The 19,498-nt window shown below is 44.3% G+C and overlaps 1 protein-coding gene across 1 annotated transcript; it reads left to right on the top strand.

The window, feature by feature from the left end:
* Nucleotides 1-941: 941 nt before the first annotated feature.
* On the top strand, nt 942-19,157 carry Ppm1g (protein phosphatase, Mg2+/Mn2+ dependent 1G). Its single transcript, XM_051141668.1, has 10 exons — nt 942-1,131; nt 12,762-12,831; nt 13,128-13,213; nt 13,726-13,858; nt 15,289-15,710; nt 16,692-16,826; nt 17,114-17,348; nt 17,693-17,822; nt 18,103-18,205; nt 18,526-19,157. The coding sequence occupies exons 1-10, from the start codon at nt 1,012-1,014 to the stop codon at nt 18,724-18,726; spliced, it is 1,635 nt and encodes a 544-aa protein (XP_050997625.1). The 5' UTR covers nt 942-1,011; the 3' UTR covers nt 18,727-19,157.
* The last annotated feature ends 341 nt before the right edge of the window (nt 19,158-19,498 follow it).

The following is a 19,498-nucleotide window of genomic DNA, read 5'->3' as shown; positions in this document are numbered from 1 at the left end:
AAAGAATCTGCTGGATTGTCTGTCCTTCCATTCCCACCCCAGTCCCATGCCATAGCGTTCAGGTTAAGGGCATTCTAACCACTTACAGCACCCACAGAATCAGCCCAACCATCATCAAAAACGCCTGCACCAGCCCGACAATGACGTCCACAGTACCCATCTTGATGCTTGTGGTCATCGCTAGAGGCCACCCAGCTCCCTCAATAAGCCTTCCCAACGTAGTTTGCTTTCCTCAGTCCTCCAGCCTTTCTCCCGCAGTTAAACGCCGTCCTCAGGCACCTACAACCGGCGAGAAGGAGCTCGTTCCCGCCACTTTGCTCCCGTCTCACCCAGGCAACTGCACCAGGCGTTTCTACCCTGTATTAATTCGAAAAATTTCACAGACCTAGGTATCCGTTTTCCTTTGTCAGTACAGGCCACACAGAGCCCGGCCAAATACCGCGGAAGCGCAGAACGATAGTCAACTTTAATTGTCTGAATCTGAGGGCGTGTGGAGGGAGAGAGAGGGACAGGGCTGACAACACCGCAGGACACGACTGGACGCTCCGGGTCCCACACAAAAGAGATTTCAGGACCAAAAAAAAAAAAAAAAAAATGCTGAGGCCAGAGACTCGGAGCAAGGTAGGGTCAGCAAGGGGACCGCTGCACGATCCCGCAGCTCCCTCCGGCCCCGGCGGTTGGTGGGCGTGGCGATCAGTCTCGCGGGAGCGGCAGTTGGGCGGGCCGTTGTCCCCGAGGGCGGGGCGAGTTGCTAAGGAAATGACCGCCCGCAGCAGGGCTCACCGCACCAGCAGGGCGGGGTCTGGAGCAGCGCGGTTTCCGCTTCCGCTCTCTCCCCGCTCCCGTCCCGTTACCGCCTCCTGGCCGGCCTCGCGCCTTTCGCCGGCACCTTGCGTCGGCTGCGCCGCCGGGCCCGCTCCGTGCCACGCGCGCCCCCGGGGCCCCGGCTCCGGCGCCGGCGAGGGTCGCGTCCCGCTCGCCTGCCCCAGAGACCGCCGGCCAGCCGCCGCCATGGGTGCCTACCTCTCTCAGCCCAACACGGTGAAGTGTTCCGGGGACGGGGTTGGCGCCCCGCGCCTCCCGTTGCCCTACGGCTTCTCCGCCATGCAAGGCTGGCGCGTCTCCATGGAGGTGAGACGACAGGGCCCCAGAAGCTGGCCTCTGCATGGCAAGAACCTGACAGAAAAAGGGAGCGGTGGGGGGGGGATGGGGTTCTCCTCAGGCAAGGGTCCCTGACGGGAGCCTGCGGCCACGGTGCAGGAGGCGGCGGCGAGCGCGGGATCTGGGTGGAGAGGGAGCAGCTGGAGCTTGGGGACGGCGGCCCGATGGCCAGTGGCGGCGGGAGCCCTGCCATGTGGGGAGAGGCACCTTCCGCCCACTGGCCGCCGTCTCTCCGTGCCTTCGCGCCATCCCCTGGTGCCAGCCCAGCCCTCCAGGCTTACAGGCGGCGTGGGGTGTAGTTGTCAGAGGGAAGAGGGAAGACTCGATTTTTGTTCGCTTATTGGCGGAATAGATGTGAATGGCTGGTTAGTTTTTATTCTTCAAATAATGTCATGTGGCAGGCCTCTTGGGGCTAGAAACTTGATGGAGAAAAGGGAGCCCGGGCAAATAATTAGTTTCCCATTCTTAACCCTTAGTTGCTTTTAGCCTTAGGTGTGTCGTGTTAATTTTCAGAGGCTCCTCTTGACCTTCGAGAATTGTCACTCTTTTTGAAACCTTTCGAGACCTGTATCTGTCACTAGGCTTGCTTTTTTTAAAAAAAATTATGCTTGGTAATTTTTTTTTAAATCACTCGATTTCTTTAAAACTTACTGAGTTGTCATTTGCCTGTGCATAAGATTTAGTTTGCTCCATTTTCAGTCTGCTCATCAATTTTTTCGTCACGATCCACAGATAACTTTTTTAAAAAATTCACTTTGGATGAAAGGAACACAGAACCGGCTGGATTAACAGTGTTGAGCAAATGGATGTGAAACTACAATGAACAGGGAGACCTGGTAGTAAAATGGAAATGGGAAAGAAGGACATTGTCTTTGAGAAATTTTGTGTGAAGTCTAGGTATAGGGACTAGGGAAATGCTCTAATATGTCTGGACTTGGAGGTTTATCCGTTTCGTAGGTGGGCCACAGGTAACAGCCAAATACTGTTTCCCCTGGGGATTTTTCTCAAATCCCTCACTCCTCCCTGTGGTTAGCTCTGGAATGACAGTGTGAACCTGAATGGTTTGTTCTCAGACTCAAAATGTATTCTCTTACCAGGCTTTGATGAATGGTTCTAGCGTTATCTGTATCTTGCAGCTAGATAAACTATTTCAGCAAGGAGAGGGGCTTATTCATTCATCTGGTCTGGCTTAGCGCCCACATTTGACAACTTGGAAATTGGGGCCTAGAAAGATAGGACACTTGTACCTTGATACAAATTGCCCTGTGAAGCTGTTCAAGACAGTAAGTAGGGGCTGTTCTTAGAGGTGTAAGACTGAAGCACAGCTTTCGTGTTTCTCAGTGGCACACTGTAGAGCTGGGTGTAGTTAGAGTCACTTGGGTATAGATTGAGAAGGAAAGCCTTAGGAATGACTCGGTGGCAAGGATTATGTGTTCCTACAGGGGACCAGAGTTTGGTTCTCAGCACTCATGGCAAGGAGCTCACAACCACCTGTAATTCCAGCTCCAGGGAATCCAGTGCCCTCTTCTGGCCTCTGCTGATACCTCATTTTCCCAATCCTTCCTTGAGTCTCTCAAAAGGAAAGAAAGAAAGCCATTATGTTAGCCTGGCTGGGGTTTGGGTTAGGCTATGGTGTTTTCTTTTAGTGACTGTCTCTCTCATAGACTTTTCAAGTTTCTTGTTCCTTAATTTTCATCTATGTGAAATAAAATGTTTTTCTACTTTTGGGGGCATTCTTTCTATTTTTCTTTATGAATTGAGTTGCTTGAGTGTTTTCAAATCTAGGAATTCTGTGTTTTTATTTCTCTGCTAAGCATTTTTCTTTCTTTCTTTCTTTCTTTCTTTCTTTCTTTCTTTCCTGTTTGTTTCTCCACTGGTGATTAGAGAACTACTTCATTTTTAGTTTAGGGCTGTTTGCTGTGAAGAATTTTGCTAACTGTTCTGGAGATGATGATCTTTGTTCTAAGAGGCAATCTACTTGAGCACTAAAGCCTTCCTGTTGTGCTATTCTTAAATTTACTCTTGTTTGAGTAATATGTCTAATCTTCTTGGAGTACTATTTCAGATGCTTTTCTGCTTCGGTGATACTTTTCTTTCTAGGTTTGTTTCCTCCCTCAACGTATTACATGGTGTCTTGTTATTGTAAGAACATTACTAAGATACTGTAGTTTCTAGTCTCTTAAAATAATCTTTTCAGAAAATAAGCTCTTGACCTATCAGTACATATAGTTCAATGGGGCAAGAAGGTTATGGTATATCTTGGATTGATTATGCCTGTTAATGAAGCCCATTTGCCTTGTTGGCTTCATTCTAAAGACTTTATATTAGAATACCTTAGAGAAGCTGCTAAAATTCTAACCCATAGATTTTTAGCTTTAGGCTTGTTGTACTCCCTCTCTTGAACCAAGGGTAGTCATCAAAAGCTGGTATTTTACCAGGATGTAAAGTGAGTAATAATTTTGAAAAGCTGGTATTTTATACCTTCTACCTCTTTCCAACCCTCCTGCTGTGGAACCAGAATTTTTTTAGGGAGTGTGGGGGGCCCCAAGTGGGTGTCAAAATGTTATAATGATGTTCCCCTCCTCTTTTTTGGTTTGGAGGGGTCCTCCAACTGGTTGAGCTATGTATGGGCTGTGTTGCTAAGAGTAGGAGGTGGTACTGAGAAACATAAAAGATTGTGAGGTTTTGGTGGCTGTTTAGAAGTCCAGTCTAAAGGCAGTGCACTGTTAAAAGGAAAAGGAATTTTGAGGGACCTTCGAAAGAAGCAAAACAGTTTTTGTGGAGAGTTAGGATTTTACAAAATTCAGTAAATACTTTTCCCTTTCAAAAAAGCTTTGCCAGTGTCTTTTTTTTTTTTTTTTTAATCTGTTTGTGTGTGTTGGGGGGGGCTATGCATATGCCAGAACACATGTGAAGTTCAAAGGGTGGCTTGTGAAATGTAATTTCTGTTTCTTTCATGTAGGTCCTAGGGATTGAGCTCAGGTTGCCAGACTTAGCATGTACTGTTACTTCTTCAGCCTTTTGAGGAGCTGAGGGGCAGAGATAGGGTCTTACTATGTAGCCCTGTCTGTTCTGGAACTTGCAGGTATCTTCCTGTCTCTGCCTCCTAAATGCTAGGGTTACAGGTCTGCATCGCTATGCCCTATTTGGTATTGGTATGTTTTTGAGTCTAAGTTTGAGGAGTCATCATAAAAGATTATTGAGAGACTGAGGAGATGGTGGCTTAGCAGATAGGAGCACTTGCTGCTCTTCCAAGGGACCATGGTGTGGTGAATAAAAGCCTTTTGTAACTCTAGCTCCAGGGGACCTTATACCCTCTCCAGGCCTCTTCAGGCACCAGGTACACAAGGCAATGCAAAGATGCACATTTCAGGCAAAATGCCTGTACACATAAAATAAAAATACTTTTTTTTTTTTTTTAAAGATTGAATATAACACTAAATAGGAAACTCTTTAAGAAGCGTGTGGGGCTGGAGAGATGGCTCAGAGGTTAAGAGCACTGACTGCCCTTCCAAAGGTCCTGGGTTCAATTCCCAGCAACCACATGGTGGGTCACAACCGTCTATAATGTGATCTGATGCCCTCGTCTGGCGTGTATGTGTATATGCAGGCAGAGCGCTGTATACATCATAAATAACTTTAAAAAAAAAAAAAAAAGCTTGCATGACTGTTTGAGACTGTCTCATGTAGCTCAAACTTTCTGTGTGGCTGAAGATGACCTTGAACTCCTCACAGGAATGTATATCTTGTGCCCATAAAGTCAGAAAAGGGTATTGGATCCTCTGGAGCTGGAGCTACAAATAGTTGTGAGCCACCAGGTTTTGGTTCTGCAAGAATAACAAATGCTCTTAAGCAGGGCGCTATCTCCACCAGACCTAGTGTATGATATTTATAGTGTCATTGATGTATTCTGACTCATTCTATCATTCTAGTAGCTGAATATTTCTCTGTAATTTTAAAAAATTATTTATTATGTATACAGTGTTATGCTGCATGTACACCTGCAGGCCAGAAGAGGGCATCAGATCTCATTATAGATGGTTGTAAGCCACCATGTGGTTGCTGGGAATTGAACTCAGGACTTCTCACTTCGGCCTTCTGCTGTATCTTTCTGTCCTCATGGCAGCCTTCCTCTCTGGCCTCTTCCTGAGACCCTCTGACTCTCCTGCCCAGCTATTGGCTAATCAGCTTCTTTATTAACTATCAGAGAATAATTTTTACAAAGTATTAAGACAGAAGATTCAGGTGCAGTGGCGCACGCCTATAATCCCAGCAGTTTGAGAGGCAGAGGCAGGCAAATCTGTCAGTTCAAGGCCAGCCTGGTCTACAGAGTGAGTCCTAGATAGCCAGGGCTGTTACACAGAGAAACCCTGTCTTGAAAAACCTGAACAAACAAACAAACAAAAAAAGGGGCAGGAGATTCTTTATAGAAGTGATAATGCCCACATTTCTACTGCAACGAGAACTGGGGGCACAGGAATCAGCGTCTGAATACATAGTGTACAAGACCATCCCCAGCACGGACAAGTACAACTTTTTGTGTGGATATATATCCTGGGTATATATGTATGAATGGAATTGCTATGAGTGATATTAGGAAATGTATATTTGCCCTACTCCTGGATCTTCTGTCATATTAAAGTCCTTGAAGTCATCAATGTAGTGCCTTTTTGTATGCTATTATAAAACTGAGTGATAGCTGGTGTATGAGTATGTATGCATGTATGCATCTCTAGGATGAGGGCTTATCACAAGAAATACTGAGGTATAGTAGATAGTTAGGGCTTACAGCATACATCCTTAACTTCTTGGGACAGTAGAGCTGATCAGTTAATGACCAGTGGCCAATAATTTGATTAGTCAGGAGTTCAGGGAACATATGGTAGCTGGATGTATGGATATTCTTGAAAAATGTGATCCTCAGTCTGTGGAAGGTTCAGTGATACCCACTAAATGCTTCCCTGAATTCTGTGATTTGCACTAGCAAACTAATTGAACCTAGGGAAGGAATTGCTCGAACTTCCTGTCCATTGCCTCGTGTGTAAGGAAAAACTTTGAGGCCACATAAGTTTTTGGTATTGTGAGAATACTACCACTGAGCTGTATCTCCATCCCTTGTAGATAAGCCCTTACCAGGATGAGGGTTTTCCCCTCTAGTTTGGGTGAGTTTTTTTTGTCGTGAATGGACTTTATTAGGCTTTGTTAAGTGCTGTTTATTTATGTCTGTTTGTATGTGTGTATGTGCAGGTGCCCAGTGTCCAGGAGGGGTTGTAGAATTACTTGGAATTAGATTTTCAGGTATTTGTGAGCTGCCTAATGTGGGTGATAGGATTTGACCTCCATTCCTGATAGAGCAGTAAGTACTCTTAATGGCTGTTATCTCTCCAGCCTTGTCAAATGCTTTTTTTATTTTTAATCTATTAAGCTCACCATTTTTAATATATGATATATAGCATTAACTAATTTTGCATGCTAAGCCTATCTTATATGCGGCATATGGATTCCTTTGGTCACTGAGTATAAATAACCCTTTTGAAGTGTTGCTGGATTTAGTTGGCTACTATTTTGTTGAAATTTTTGTTTTTGAGACAGGGTCTCTATAAAGCCCTGGTTACCCTGGAACTCACTCTGTAGATCAGGCCAGTCTTGAATTCAGAGAGATGTGTGGATACAGTTCAGTCTTATTGTGTCAGTTACTGGCATCCTAGGCCCGACCAGATACAATTAACTGTAACAGAGGCTGCCTGCCTCTGCCTCTTGAGTGCTGGAGTTAACAGCATACACCACCACTGCCCCACTAGTTTGGTTTTAGTATGAGGGTAATAAGACCTCATAGAATGAGTTGGAAATATTGCTGCTTAATCTATGTTTTGGAGAATTTGTAAAGAATTGGTACGTGTGTCTCTTAGAATCCACAAAGACCCTGGTGTTCAGAATACCCTGTTGATAAGATTCTCAAATGCCTTATATAAAATGAGGTGCGTATGGTGTTGCATTCTTCAACCCAGCATTCTGGATGCAGAGGCAGTCAGAGCTCTGGCTAGCCTGGTTTTTATAGTGAGTTCCAGGCCAGCCAAGGCTACATAGTAAGGCCCTGTCTCAAAATCAAGTTAATAATAATAGTAATGATAGTAATAATAATATTGTTATATTTCCATGTAATTTATCTATACCTTCCTATAATGTTTAAATTGTCTCTAGGTTGCTTAATGTGGGGCTGGAGAGATGGCTGGTCTTCGAGAGGTTCTGAGTTCAATTTCCAGCACCCACATGGCAGCTCATAACTGTCTGTAACTCCAGTTCCAGATGATCCAACACCCTCTCATAGACATACATGCAGACAAAACACCAATGCACATAAAATAAACTATTTTTTAAAAATAGATTACTTGGGTTACCTAATAGGACCAATTATATTAATGTTTTTATTTGTAGAATTCACCAATGATTAGCCTGTACTTTTGGTTGGAAACTTATTTTTTATTGCTTTCTGCTCCCTGGTTGGCCCTATGTTGGCCTCTTAATTTGTGGTAGTCTTCATGCCTCCCAAATAATGGGATTATAATAGGTGTATGCTACCATTCCTGGCTAGGTTTTTTGTTTGTTTGTTTGTTTGTTTGTTTGTTTTTATCTCCCCCTCCCCCACCGAACCTCCTGGGAATCAGAACTTTGTTGCATGGTGGGCTCCCCCCCCCTTTTTTTTTTAAACCAACTGAGCCATCTCTCCAGCTTGAATGAACCTAATTGTTTGTTTGTTTGTGTGATTTTTGTTTGTTTGTTTGTTTGTTTTTTGAGACAGGGTTTCTCTGTGTAGCCTTGGCTGGCCTGGCCTCACTTTGTAGAACAGGCTGGTCTCGAACTCAGTCATCTGCCTGTGCCTCTCAAGTGCTAGGGTTCAAGGTGTGTGCCACTACCACCTGGCATGAACCTAATTTTTAAAGCTATAAGATATTACATATTTTGTAGCGCTTTTTGGTTTATTTTTATTATTTTTTATGTGTATATATGAGGAGCCATTCACATACCACAGTGCACATGTGAGGATCAGAGGATAACTTGTGCATGTCAGCTGGGCATGGTAGCACATGCCTTTAATCCCAGCACTCAGGAGGCAGAGGCAGGCTGATCTCTGAGTTCAAGGTCAGTCTGGTCTACAGAGTGAGTTCCAGGACAGCCAGGGCTACACAGAGAAACCCTGCCAAGGAAGGAAGGATGGATCTCATCTTGACTTGACAAAGGGTTTAAGTAAATGTATATATCATAGGACAGCTATCAGGAGATTGACATTAGAGAAGAGAATTAACTAACCCTTTATTAATATTGATGCATGCATTGCTTAGAATGTCAGAGGGGCTATGGGATATATGACTTAGTAAGACCAAGACCTAATACCTTATTCAAGTGACTCATGTTGTGTGTATTCTGAGTCATCTCTTCTGGACATCATAATACTTAACTGTGTTATATTTCTGGGTTTCGTGCAGCAAGTGAAGGAGAAGATATCTTTAAGGTAGTTGTCCTGAGACGTTTGGGAACACTTCATCTTTGTTAATGTTTTGCATTGCTGTGACAAAATAGGTGAAACTGTGTACTTTATAAAGAAAAGTTTTAGTTCACAATTTGGAGGTTCAAGCATGATGCTAAAGTCTGCTCCACTCTGGTGAGAACAATGTGGCAAATGTTAAGAACACATGTAAAAAAGATAATTTGTTAAGACATAGGAAGCAAGAGACCAGAGATGGCTCAAGCTCTCTCTATGTCTCTCTCTTCATGATAAGCAACCTTGTGGGAGTAATACACCCTACCAGACTCGACCCATTCTTGCAAGTCAACAGTACTCTGTTCAGTTTGGAGCCTCTACCTAAATTCCCTCTACTAGGTCTTATTTTAAGGTTTGATTACCTTAACCCTACCACACTGGGGGCATGGCCTTTATAGAGCATATATACCTCTAGACAGGAAAGCATATCTAAACCATTGTACTGTCCTAAGGAGGAATGGAGGCGCTATCATAGTACCGTTAAACCCCAGAGCAATAAAGAAATTTAAGACAGTCTTTGCTCTGGCCTGCTGGTTCCAAGTCTGGCTTTGGTCAGTGCCCAGTTACTGGGAAAGACAAGAAATGCTGCAAGTTAGAACATTGGTGTATTTGGGAAAGGCCTCTTACCGTCATTGAGATGTAGAGTAATATAACAGGCACAGGAGTAAGTAGAGGAGATAGTGTTAACAAGAAGGACAGTACATATTTCTTCGCTAGGTAGTGGAAGGAGTATTTGTGTTAAAAGTGGAGTGATTGGAGAATGGCTTTAGAACTAGGAGATTGGGTTATACATGTGGGTAGGGGTGGCTGAGTGCCTTAAAGCAAAGCAAGCTACCAAGGATAGTGCAGCAGCACTCTAATAGGTGAATGACAGCTAGGAAGTTAAAGATGGACTGCTATTAGGTATTGGCTGGGGGAGTTAAAATTCCACAGAAAGAAATAAGCCTAGGGCTCAACAGGTGATTTAAGAGATTAAGAACACTAGTTGCTCTCACAGGGGACTCGGGTCCAATTCCCAACATTCACATGATGGTTCACAGCCATCTGTAACTCTCATTCCAGGGGATCCAATGCCCCCTTCTGACCCCTGTGGGCATCAAGCGTACACATGGTATACATACAAACATGCAGACAAAACACACAAAAAGTAAAGTGAGTAAGCTTAATAAATGTTGAAAGAGCTGGGCATGGTAGCACACACCTTTAAGTTAGGGTCACTCTTACATACTTTTGCTGTAAATAAAATCTTGACAGAGAAGGGTTTGAGATCAGGACTTAAAAGAGGAAATGTTAATCTAGGAAGAGAAGAACCAGAGATAAAGGAAAGTTTATATAAAGGTAGAAAGAAACCTTCAGGTAGGATATTGAAGACAGGGCATTTCTTTCTCATAAAGGAAAATGAGGAAGAGGCTAGCCTGTCAGCTACGAGTGAGAGAACAGCATCGAGAACTTGAACAGTTTGGGAAAGACTTGAGACTAGCTGATCTCATACATTTTGTGACCAACAGTACTTAGTATTTCTGATACAGGGCTAAAGAAAGCAGTTGGCAGTAATACAAGGTTGGATGAGTTTTTCTAGATTGCTAAGACATAGTGTCGAAATACTTGGCTGTGGCTCAGAAAAGGACCAAAAAGCCAAGCGTAAGGGTTCTGAGTAAAGATGTAAGTGAGATTAAAGTTCCTAGAGAAGGTGGAACAATTCCAAATAATGTAGATCTATAATCTCACTGAAAGTGAAAGTAATCATTCTAGGAACTGAGACCTGGATGTGAGAGGACTCTGTTATGGGCATTTCTCTTCACAAAAAAAGGATAGACAAGAAAAGTGTGAGCCACGTGCCACATTTCAGAACAGAGTATCTAGCAAATGACATAATACAGTGGACTGTCACCTCATGAGAGGGGGGAAATTGGGTTTTTTGTTTGTTTGGTTGTTGTTTTGTTTTGTATTTTTTTGAGACAGGGTTTCTCTGTGTAGCCTTGGCTGTCCTGGACTCTCTGTAGACCAGGCTGGTCTCAAACTCACAGAGATCTGCCTGCCTCTGCCTCCCAAATGCTGGGATTAAAGGTGTGCACCACCATCGCTGAGCAAAAGTCCTTTTTTGATGTCTTTCTTTCATGCCTGATGTCTTATTTTTTACCCAAGAACTATGCCATAGTCTTAGTTCAGCTCCAATAGAATTACTATATTCAGATTTTTCACTATTGATAGAAATTTTTAAATGAAGGAAAAATGGTTGAAAATAACTCATGCAAGGTAAGTAACCAAAGCACAATGTTGACTTGCATTCATCTCTTCTGTCTGAAGAGAGTATCCGAAGGAAGCTTGGGGTGTTGCGGGGTGTTGTAGAATACGCTGCAGTGCACTTTACCAAAGGCTGACAGTCCTACTTGAACTTCGTTCTGCCTTGGGACATTAGTTTGAAGCAGTAGAAATTTGTTAGAATATGATCAAACTTGTGGGGTTTTTGTTTTGTTTTATTTTGCTTTCTTTTCTTTTAGTGGAAAAATGTTAGTGTTGCCAGGGCCTTTTTCAGCTTCTTTTCAGATGTGCTAAGCCATTGGAATTGAATTTGTTGTGAAGAAAATTGCTCTGTAAATCTAATTTCTCTAAGCTGTGGGTAACTTCTTGAGTTAAGCTTTGGGGTGAATTTGATAAGATGCTAAGGTGCTTTGGGTGGGTGTTTTTTTGTTTTGTTTTGTTTTTCCCCTCAAGACAAGGTTTCTCTGTACTCCTGGCTGTTCTGGAATTCATTCTGTAGACCAGGCTGGCCTTGAAGTCAGAGATCTGCCTACCTCTGCCACAGAGTGCTGGAATTAAAGGCATGCGCCACCACTGTGCTTCTAAAAAAGTTGTTTAGCACAATATTGTCTGACCGATACTGTTATAGCCTTCTGTAGGAGTTTGTTATTTTTCAAGTTTGTAAGGTGCCAAGGAGGTCTTCTTGCTATCCTCTTTAACATTTTCTTCCTTGGATTTTACTATTTATTCAGAGAATGGGTCTAGAAGTAACCTTTTAAAAATTATTTATGTTATGTACATTGGTGCTTTACTGCATGTATGTCTGTGTGAGGGTGTCAGATCCCCTGGAACAAGAGTTACAGTTGTGAGCTGCCATGTGGATGCTGTGAATTGATCCCAGGTTTTCTGGAAGAGCAGTCAGTGCTTTTAACTGCTGAGCCATCTCTCAAGCCCAGTAGCTTTATTTATTTGTGTGGTTTTTTTTTGTTTGTTTTTGGTTTTTTGTTTGTTTGTGTTTTTTTTGTTTTTGTTTTTTTGTTTGTTTGTTTTGTTTTTTGAGACAGGGTTTCTCTGTGTAGCCTTGGCTATCCTGGACTCACTTTGTAGACCAGGCTGGCCTCGAACTTACAGCAATCCGCCTGCCTCTGCCTCCCGAGTGCTGGGATTAAAGGTGTGCGCCACCACGCCCGGCTCTATTTATTTGTTTTTTATCACACATATTTATTTGTTTAGTTTGGAGGGAAGGTGTTCATGATAACATGTGTGGTCAGAGGACAAGTTTTGGGAATTTGTTCTTTCCCTCTACCACACATGTGAGTACCAGGGGTCAAGCTTAAGTAGATAGGCTTGGCAGCAGGCACCTTAGTTTAGGCTCAGAAGTAACTTTAAAGCTCTCTAGATCCAAAGGGTCAGGTCTAGGTCTTGAGAGGAGGATGCTGTTTTACAGAGGTGGTGTCTGAGCCTGTGTTTCTAATCCCTTTCTTATCCTCTTCTTTCCCCTCCTGTTCGTGGTTTTTCAAGACAGGTTTTCTTTTCTGGCTGTCATGGAACTTGCTCTGTAGACCAGGCTGGCCTTGAACTCAAGAGATTTGCCCATCTCTGCCTCCCAAGTGCTAGGATTAAAGGTGTGTGCCACCACCACCCAACTTCCTGTATTCTTTTATCACTCTACCTTGCTTTCTCATTTCTAGTCCATGTTTGGCCAGCCAAAGAACAGTTATACTACAAAGATATCTATCAAAGTACTTTGTGACCAGAAATATAGGAGAAATAGTGTTTGAACTTGATGAAACATTCTGATTATGTTTTCTTCTTCTAGGATGCTCACAACTGTATTCCTGAGCTGGACAATGAGACAGCCATGTTTTCTGTCTACGATGGACATGGAGGTAACTTTAGCAGATCATATTGGTAGCAGTCTAAGACCTCATCAAAGACTTACCAATGGGCAAGAAAGGGGATTTTTTGTTCTTTCACTTACAGGACTGAACTAAGTTTAATAGTTAAAATGCCAAGGGATATACTAATACACTCCTCAGAGAAAAATGATATTGAAATGTTTTCAGGGTCAGACCTTCCCCTTGACTTAACCAGCTAGGTCTCAGGTATGCTAAGGTATTCAGCACCTGTGTGTCCTTGTGTGTGTGTGTGTAGCACTGTTTTGTTAATAAAACCTTTCTTTTAGGGGAAGAAGTTGCCTTGTACTGTGCCAAATATCTTCCTGATATTATCAAAGATCAGAAGGCCTACAAGGAAGGCAAGCTCCAGAAGGTCTGTCTTCCTACACTCTTAATTCTCCACTTGGAGAGTTCTCCCTTGTTTTCCAAACTTTGGCTTTCCTTTGCTCTGTAGCTATTGATTATCTGTTGTATTTCTTCTTAAAGACTTCTATGTCCATTGGGATGGAGAGATGGCTCAGAGGTTAAGAGCACTTGCTGCTCTTCCAAAGGCCATGAGTTCATTCCCGGCAACCACATCTACAATGAGATCTGGTACCCTCTTCTGGTGTGCAGGTGTTACATGCAGGCAGAACACTGTGTACATAATAGATCTTTTTTTTTTTTCTTTAAGAGTTCTATGCCCAAACCAAGCTCCTTCCCACTTGGGTATTTTTAGACTTTCCTTATTCTCGGGTCTCTTAAACCATTTTATCTATTTATATATGTCTTAGTGTAATTGACCACCCCTGTGCTTTCATCCCAATTGTGTGCCTACAATTTTGTATATTGGGCAGTTGATTTGTACCCGCTGTATTTGTCTTATAGTATTTTGCTTATATTCAGGCTTTAGAAGATGCCTTCTTGGCTATCGATGCCAAATTGACCACAGAGGAAGTCATTAAGGAACTGGCACAGATTGCGGGGAGACCCACTGAAGATGAGGATGATAAAGAAAAAGTAGCAGATGAGGATGATGGTGAGTGTGGCATCCATGTTAGAAAGAAATGAGCAGTTTATTATCATACATTCCAAGATAAGATGGCTTCCTAGGCACCTGAGGAATTTTCACATTAAGTAAACCCCAGGACTAACATGGGTTTATAGGGGCTCACAGAGACTGAACTAACAATCAGGGAGCCTGCGCAGGACTGACCTAGGCCCTCTGCATATGTTAAAATCATCAAATAGCTTGCTCTTTATGTGGGAATAGGGGCTGTCCCTGACTCTTGCTGGCTTTTAGGATCCTTTTCCTCATACTGGGTTGCCTTGTCCAGCCTTAATACAAGGGGAGATACCAAATCTTGCTGCAACTAGATATGCCATGTTTGTTTGATATCCATGGGATGCTTGCCCTTTTATGAATAAAAACAGAGGAGGAAGGAGGGGAAACAGTGGTCAGGATTTTTTTAAAAATTAATTAAAAGAACCACCACCAGGTGTGTTAGCATACGCCTTTAATCCCAGCACTCAGGAGGTAGAGGCAGGCAGATCTCTGAGTGCAAAGCCAGCCTGGTCTACAAAGAAAGTTCCAGGATATCCAGGGAAACCCTGTCTCAAAAAACAAAAAGAGAGAACCTTATGAGTTAGACAGTGGTGACAAGCCTTTAATCCTGCGCTTGAAAGGTAAAGGAGGCAGAGATGTCTGTGAGTTCAAGGGCAGCCTGGTCTACAAAGTAAGTTCCAGGACAGGCAAGACTACACAGAGAAACCCTGTCTTGAAAAAATTTTAAAAACAAAAAACCCCTATACACTGGGCACAGTAGCACATGCCTGTAATCCCAGTACTAGGGGAGGCAGATGTAGGCTGATCTTTGTGAGTTTGAGGCCAGCCTGGTCTACAGAGTGAGTCCAGGACACCCAGAGCTACACAGAGAAACCCTGTCTGGGGGAAAAAGCAAAAAAACAAAAAACAAAACAAAACAAAAAAACCCACCTTGTACACTACGTGTGTTATAAAGAGAATTGGCCTTTGTCCAGTACATAGCTCTAAGCATTTTTGCATATATATTTTGTCATTTTGATGAGGTTTTCCTGGTTCTTATTGTTATATATATGCTGACTTTTTCTTCAAGACTGGGCAGCTAGCCTTGATAGCCATATATTACAACTCAGCCCTTCTTGTAAGCTAGCATATGGGCTTCCTGGGTCCTCAGTCGGAGTAAAGATTTTAACTTAAATACAAATCAGAGGTACAGTGGGGAAGTACACCTGTTGTTCCTTGGACTAAGAAAGGAGAGACACATTAGAAGAAAACTACTGAGGAAAATCGAGGGCAAGTGGAGCCTTAAAGGAGAAGTTATTGGGGAAGTTCAGCCTCAGTGTGCAAGAAGTGTTGAATTAGTGAAGGAGACTGACATCCTGTGAGGAGTTTGGGATGTGGGCTCTGATTCAGCCTCCTCCCTGCAGTGGACAATGAGGAGGCTGCATTGCTGCATGAAGAAGCTACCATGACAATTGAAGAGCTGCTGACCCGATATGGGCAGAACTGTCAGAAGGGGCCTCCCCACACCAAATCGGGAACTGGGATGGGCGATGACCCAGGGCCCCAGGGCCTCAATGGGGAGGCTGGACCTGAGGACCCATCTAGGGAAACTCCTTCCCAGGAAAATGGCCCCACAGCCAAAGGCCACACAGGCCCTTCCTCCAACTCGGAACATGGGACTGAGGCAGGCCAGATTGGTGAACCTGGTACTGCTACTACTACTGGTGAGGCTGGACCTTCCTGCTCTTCAGCCTCTGACAAGCTGTCTCGAGTTGCTAAGTCCAAGTTCTTTGAGGACAGTGAGGATGAATCAGATGAGGTGGAGGAGGAAGAGGATGACAGTGAGGTAAGAGCCTGTGACAAGAAGCAAATGCTGAAGTTGCAGTGAGGGCCTGTTTGGTACCATTCCAAGCTTCTTTCAACTCTCTTTAAAGTTTTTATTTGTGTGTGTGTGTGTGGAGAGAGAGAGAGAGAGAGAGAGAGAGAGAGAGAGAGAGAGAGAGAGAGAGAGAGAGAGACAGAGCGCACTCGGGTGTAGTTCCATGGCTTGTTGAGGCAGAGGGAAAAGATATAACTTGCGTGAGTCAGTTCTCTACTTCTTTCGTGAGTCTTAGGGTTCAATATCAGGTTACTGGGCTTGGCACCAAGCACCTAATTTACCCTGTGGGCCATCTCACCCCATCTTCCTTGTATTTAACATCATTTCCCAAGACTCGTGGGTGCTAAGTCTTAGCCTTTCAAGTGCATCGTCTCCTCCATTGCAAGTACCTTTAACCCTCTTACCTTTGTTGTTGTTGTTGTTGAGTTTATATTCAGAAGAATAGCTTTTCTTTAAAATTTAAAAATAAAAACATTTATTTAATTTTGTGTCCTGTCTGGTGTACCTGAGTAGCAGGGCATACCTGTGGAGGTTAGAGGACAATTTGAGAGAAAGAGAGCTTTCTCCTCCTACCATGGGAGTTCAGAGGACTGACCCTGGGTTGGATTGCCAGGCTTTACCCACTGAGGTGTCTCTCTGGCATAAGAGTTCTGGCCTTTCAGGATCTGACTCCTAGAGAACAGGAAGGCCATTTTTTAAATTATTACTTTAGGCTGTTTGGATGTCTTTCTTTTCTAGCAGTTTATTTTCTAGAAGGTATTTTGACTGGGTGGTTTGGTCTTCCCTGGGGTTTTTGCTGATGACATCTGAGCCTAGTTCAGAATGTCAGCTTATCATGCTTGCCCTAGCCTGTCCCCTACCTCAAGATTTCCATGATATTGAAGATTGGGATGGTGGGGGGGGGGTGCTCAATATCCCAATCTCAATAGCTTGGAATCCTCCTGTTAGGAATGTAGTGAGGAAGAGGATGGCTACAGCAGTGAGGAGGCAGAGAACGAGGAAGATGAGGATGACACTGAGGAGGCTGAAGAAGATGATGATGAAGAAGAGATGATGGTACCTGGAATGGAAGGCAAAGAGGAGGTGTGTGGAGGAAGGGGATTAGTAATTTTTGGAAAGGAGAAGCAGCAAGTGTAAATCATCTGATTTTTATTTTAAGTATATCCCCTTGGTATTTTAGTCTTTAATGCATGATCAGGAGGATTAATTCTGCAATAAAAACTACATGGGAAATCTGGGTAGAACTGCCTGAAAAAAGGCCAGGGAGCATGTTGTCTCTGGACAGCTCTTAAAGCTCTCTAGTACAGATGGTTGATGAGAGTGCACTCATACCTAAACACTTCCACACGGCTCTCTTTCTTCCTCTTAAGCCTGGCTCTGACAGTGGCACAACAGCAGTGGTGGCTCTGATACGAGGGAAGCAGTTGATTGTGGCCAATGCAGGAGACTCTCGCTGTGTGGTGTCCGAGGCTGGCAAAGCCTTAGATATGTCCTATGACCACAAACCAGAGGATGAAGTGGAGCTAGCACGAATCAAGAATGCTGGTGGCAAGGTCACCATGGATGGACGAGTCAACGGAGGCCTCAACCTCTCTAGGGCCATTGGTAAGGTCTAAGAAACCAGGGAAATCTTGGGGTCTTGCCTTCTGTCCCAGACTACCAATAGCAAAGCTTAATGTTCTAGGTGCTGGGCCCTTTAGAACAATCACAGATAATTTGTGTCCTTAAACATCTTTGTGAAATGGTGAAGTTATACTTCTTACAGTGTTCTGGGCGATTAAAAAAAAAAAAAGGCAGATGAGCTCTTTGTTCTGAGAGCAGCTCTGAAGCTGGAAAAGCTAGAACTTAAAGTTCTCCATTCCACAAAGTCATGATGCTTTTAAAGACTTGATTTGCCTCTAATACACGTTTGAGAAGTATTCAAACTGCTCAACACTCTGGCCTTTCAGGAGACCACTTCTACAAAAGAAACAAAAACTTGCCACCTGAGGAACAGATGATTTCTGCCCTTCCTGACATCAAGGTGCTGACTCTCACTGATGACCATGAGTTTATGGTCATTGCTTGCGATGGCATCTGGTGAGCACTGGTGGAAGGGAAGCCCTTAGACACCTGTCCTTCTGCAGCCTTACTTCAGTAAGGCTTGGAGCTGCAGCAGGGTAGCTTTGAGGTTGGCTTCTTGTTAAAACAATCAAGCCTAAGGCCGAGCTGAGGAGCATTTCCTCAGATGTTGAAGTTGGCCTGCATCAATATACTGCTGCCTACATGCCTCCTCTGCTCTGCCTTGGTGGGACTCTGGATTCTGACTGTTGGTTTTTTGTTTTTGTTTTTGTTTTTGTTTTTGTTTTTTTTGACCCAGGAATGTGATGAGCAGCCAGGAGGTTGTAGACTTTATTCAATCAAAGATCAGCCAGCGTGATGAAAATGGGGAGCTTCGGTTATTGTCATCCATTGTGGAAGAGGTGAGTCTGAAGTTGGAGGAGGGTGCCTGGTCTACACAGACACAGCTTCTCTGTACTTGTGGGGAGACCAGAGGCTGGGAGTATTACTAGTCAGTCACTCAGAGACACACTAGAAGACCTCGATTAAAACCCTGGATCTGTCATTTCCCTGATGTAGCCTTAGGCCTCAAAAATTCACAAGTATCTGTTTTGTGATGTGTGTTGCCCATTCCTTCCCCTTCTGCCACCCTGTGTCAGTAAGGCCAAGCCTTGTTGTGGTACTGTAGGTTCCCAGGAAGCTGTGCAAAACCCTGTGCCTAACTGCCTCAATCTTTCTGTAGCTGCTGGATCAGTGCCTGGCACCAGACACTTCTGGGGATGGTACAGGGTGTGACAACATGACGTGCATCATCATTTGCTTCAAGCCCCGAAACACAGAGCAGCCACCAGAGAGTGGCAAGAGAAAACTTGAGGAGGCGCTCTCCACAGAGGGGGCTGAAGAGAATGGCAACAGTGACAAGAAAAAGGCCAAGCGGGACTAGTAGCCATCCTGACCCTGCCCACCTGGACTGTTTTCTGAGCCCTTGGACCTGAGACTGAGTTTTGTCTTTTTCTTTTAGCCTTAGCAGTGGGTATGAGGTGTGCAGGGGGCTGGGTGGCTTTCCTCAGCCCATTCCAAAGAGGGCTCTCCCTCCGTGCGGCAGCCTGGGAGCCTCTGCTGTCCTCTCCAGCCTCCTCCTTACTCCTTGGGCTCATCGACGGTCGGTTCTGTGCCTGTGCTCTATTGTGTTGGAGGGAAGGACTGGTAGTTCTGATTTTTACTCTGTGAACACTTTATTTAAGGACATTCTTTTTTATTGGCGGCTCTGTGACCCCTAGCCGCTTGCACCCGCTCTGTTGTACACTTTCAAGCAACACTTTTTCAGACTAAAGGCCAAACAAAACCTAATCGTGCCTATAGTGTCCTTTTTTACTCTCCTACCTTGGCCCCATACGGGAGCACCTCAGGAGCTGTTTGTGCGTGCCTGTATATGAGTTCCGCGCCTCTGGAGGGGAGCAGGAGCTGGAGGCAGAAGTTAACTCCTGAGCACACCGCTCACTGGAGGCCATCCTGGTGCTGCTCGCTCTCAGGCATGACTTCCTAGTTCGTACACAAGAGGGGGCAGGGTACCTTCTGCCTGGCTGGCTGGCTGGCCTACTTCGGTAGCTTCTGGTTGGTCGGCTAGCAGCGCATCACAATCACTTCCCGGTCATGCTGCGGCTGTGCTCCCGTAGTGCACTGCACGAACTACGTGTCCCGTCTGGCCGTGCGGC

This window comes from Acomys russatus, chromosome 1, assembly GCF_903995435.1.
Source record: "Acomys russatus chromosome 1, mAcoRus1.1, whole genome shotgun sequence".
In the NCBI taxonomy this organism is placed as follows: Eukaryota; Metazoa; Chordata; class Mammalia; order Rodentia; family Muridae; genus Acomys; species Acomys russatus.
Note: the sequence above shows the minus strand (reverse complement) of the source record. Positions and strands in the feature narration are given on the sequence as shown.

Bases quoted from the DNA above. Each gene is read 5' to 3' on its own strand.
- Ppm1g (XM_051141668.1), top strand. From the start codon at position 1,012: ATGGGTGCCTACCTCTCTCAGCCCAACACGGTGAAGTGTTCCGGGGAC. The intron at 13,214-13,725 runs GTCTGTCTTCCT...GCTTATATTCAG, and splicing joins AGGAAGGCAAGCTCCAGAAG to GCTTTAGAAGATGCCTTCTT. The intron at 13,859-15,288 runs GTGAGTGTGGCA...TCCTCCCTGCAG, and splicing joins AGTAGCAGATGAGGATGATG to TGGACAATGAGGAGGCTGCA.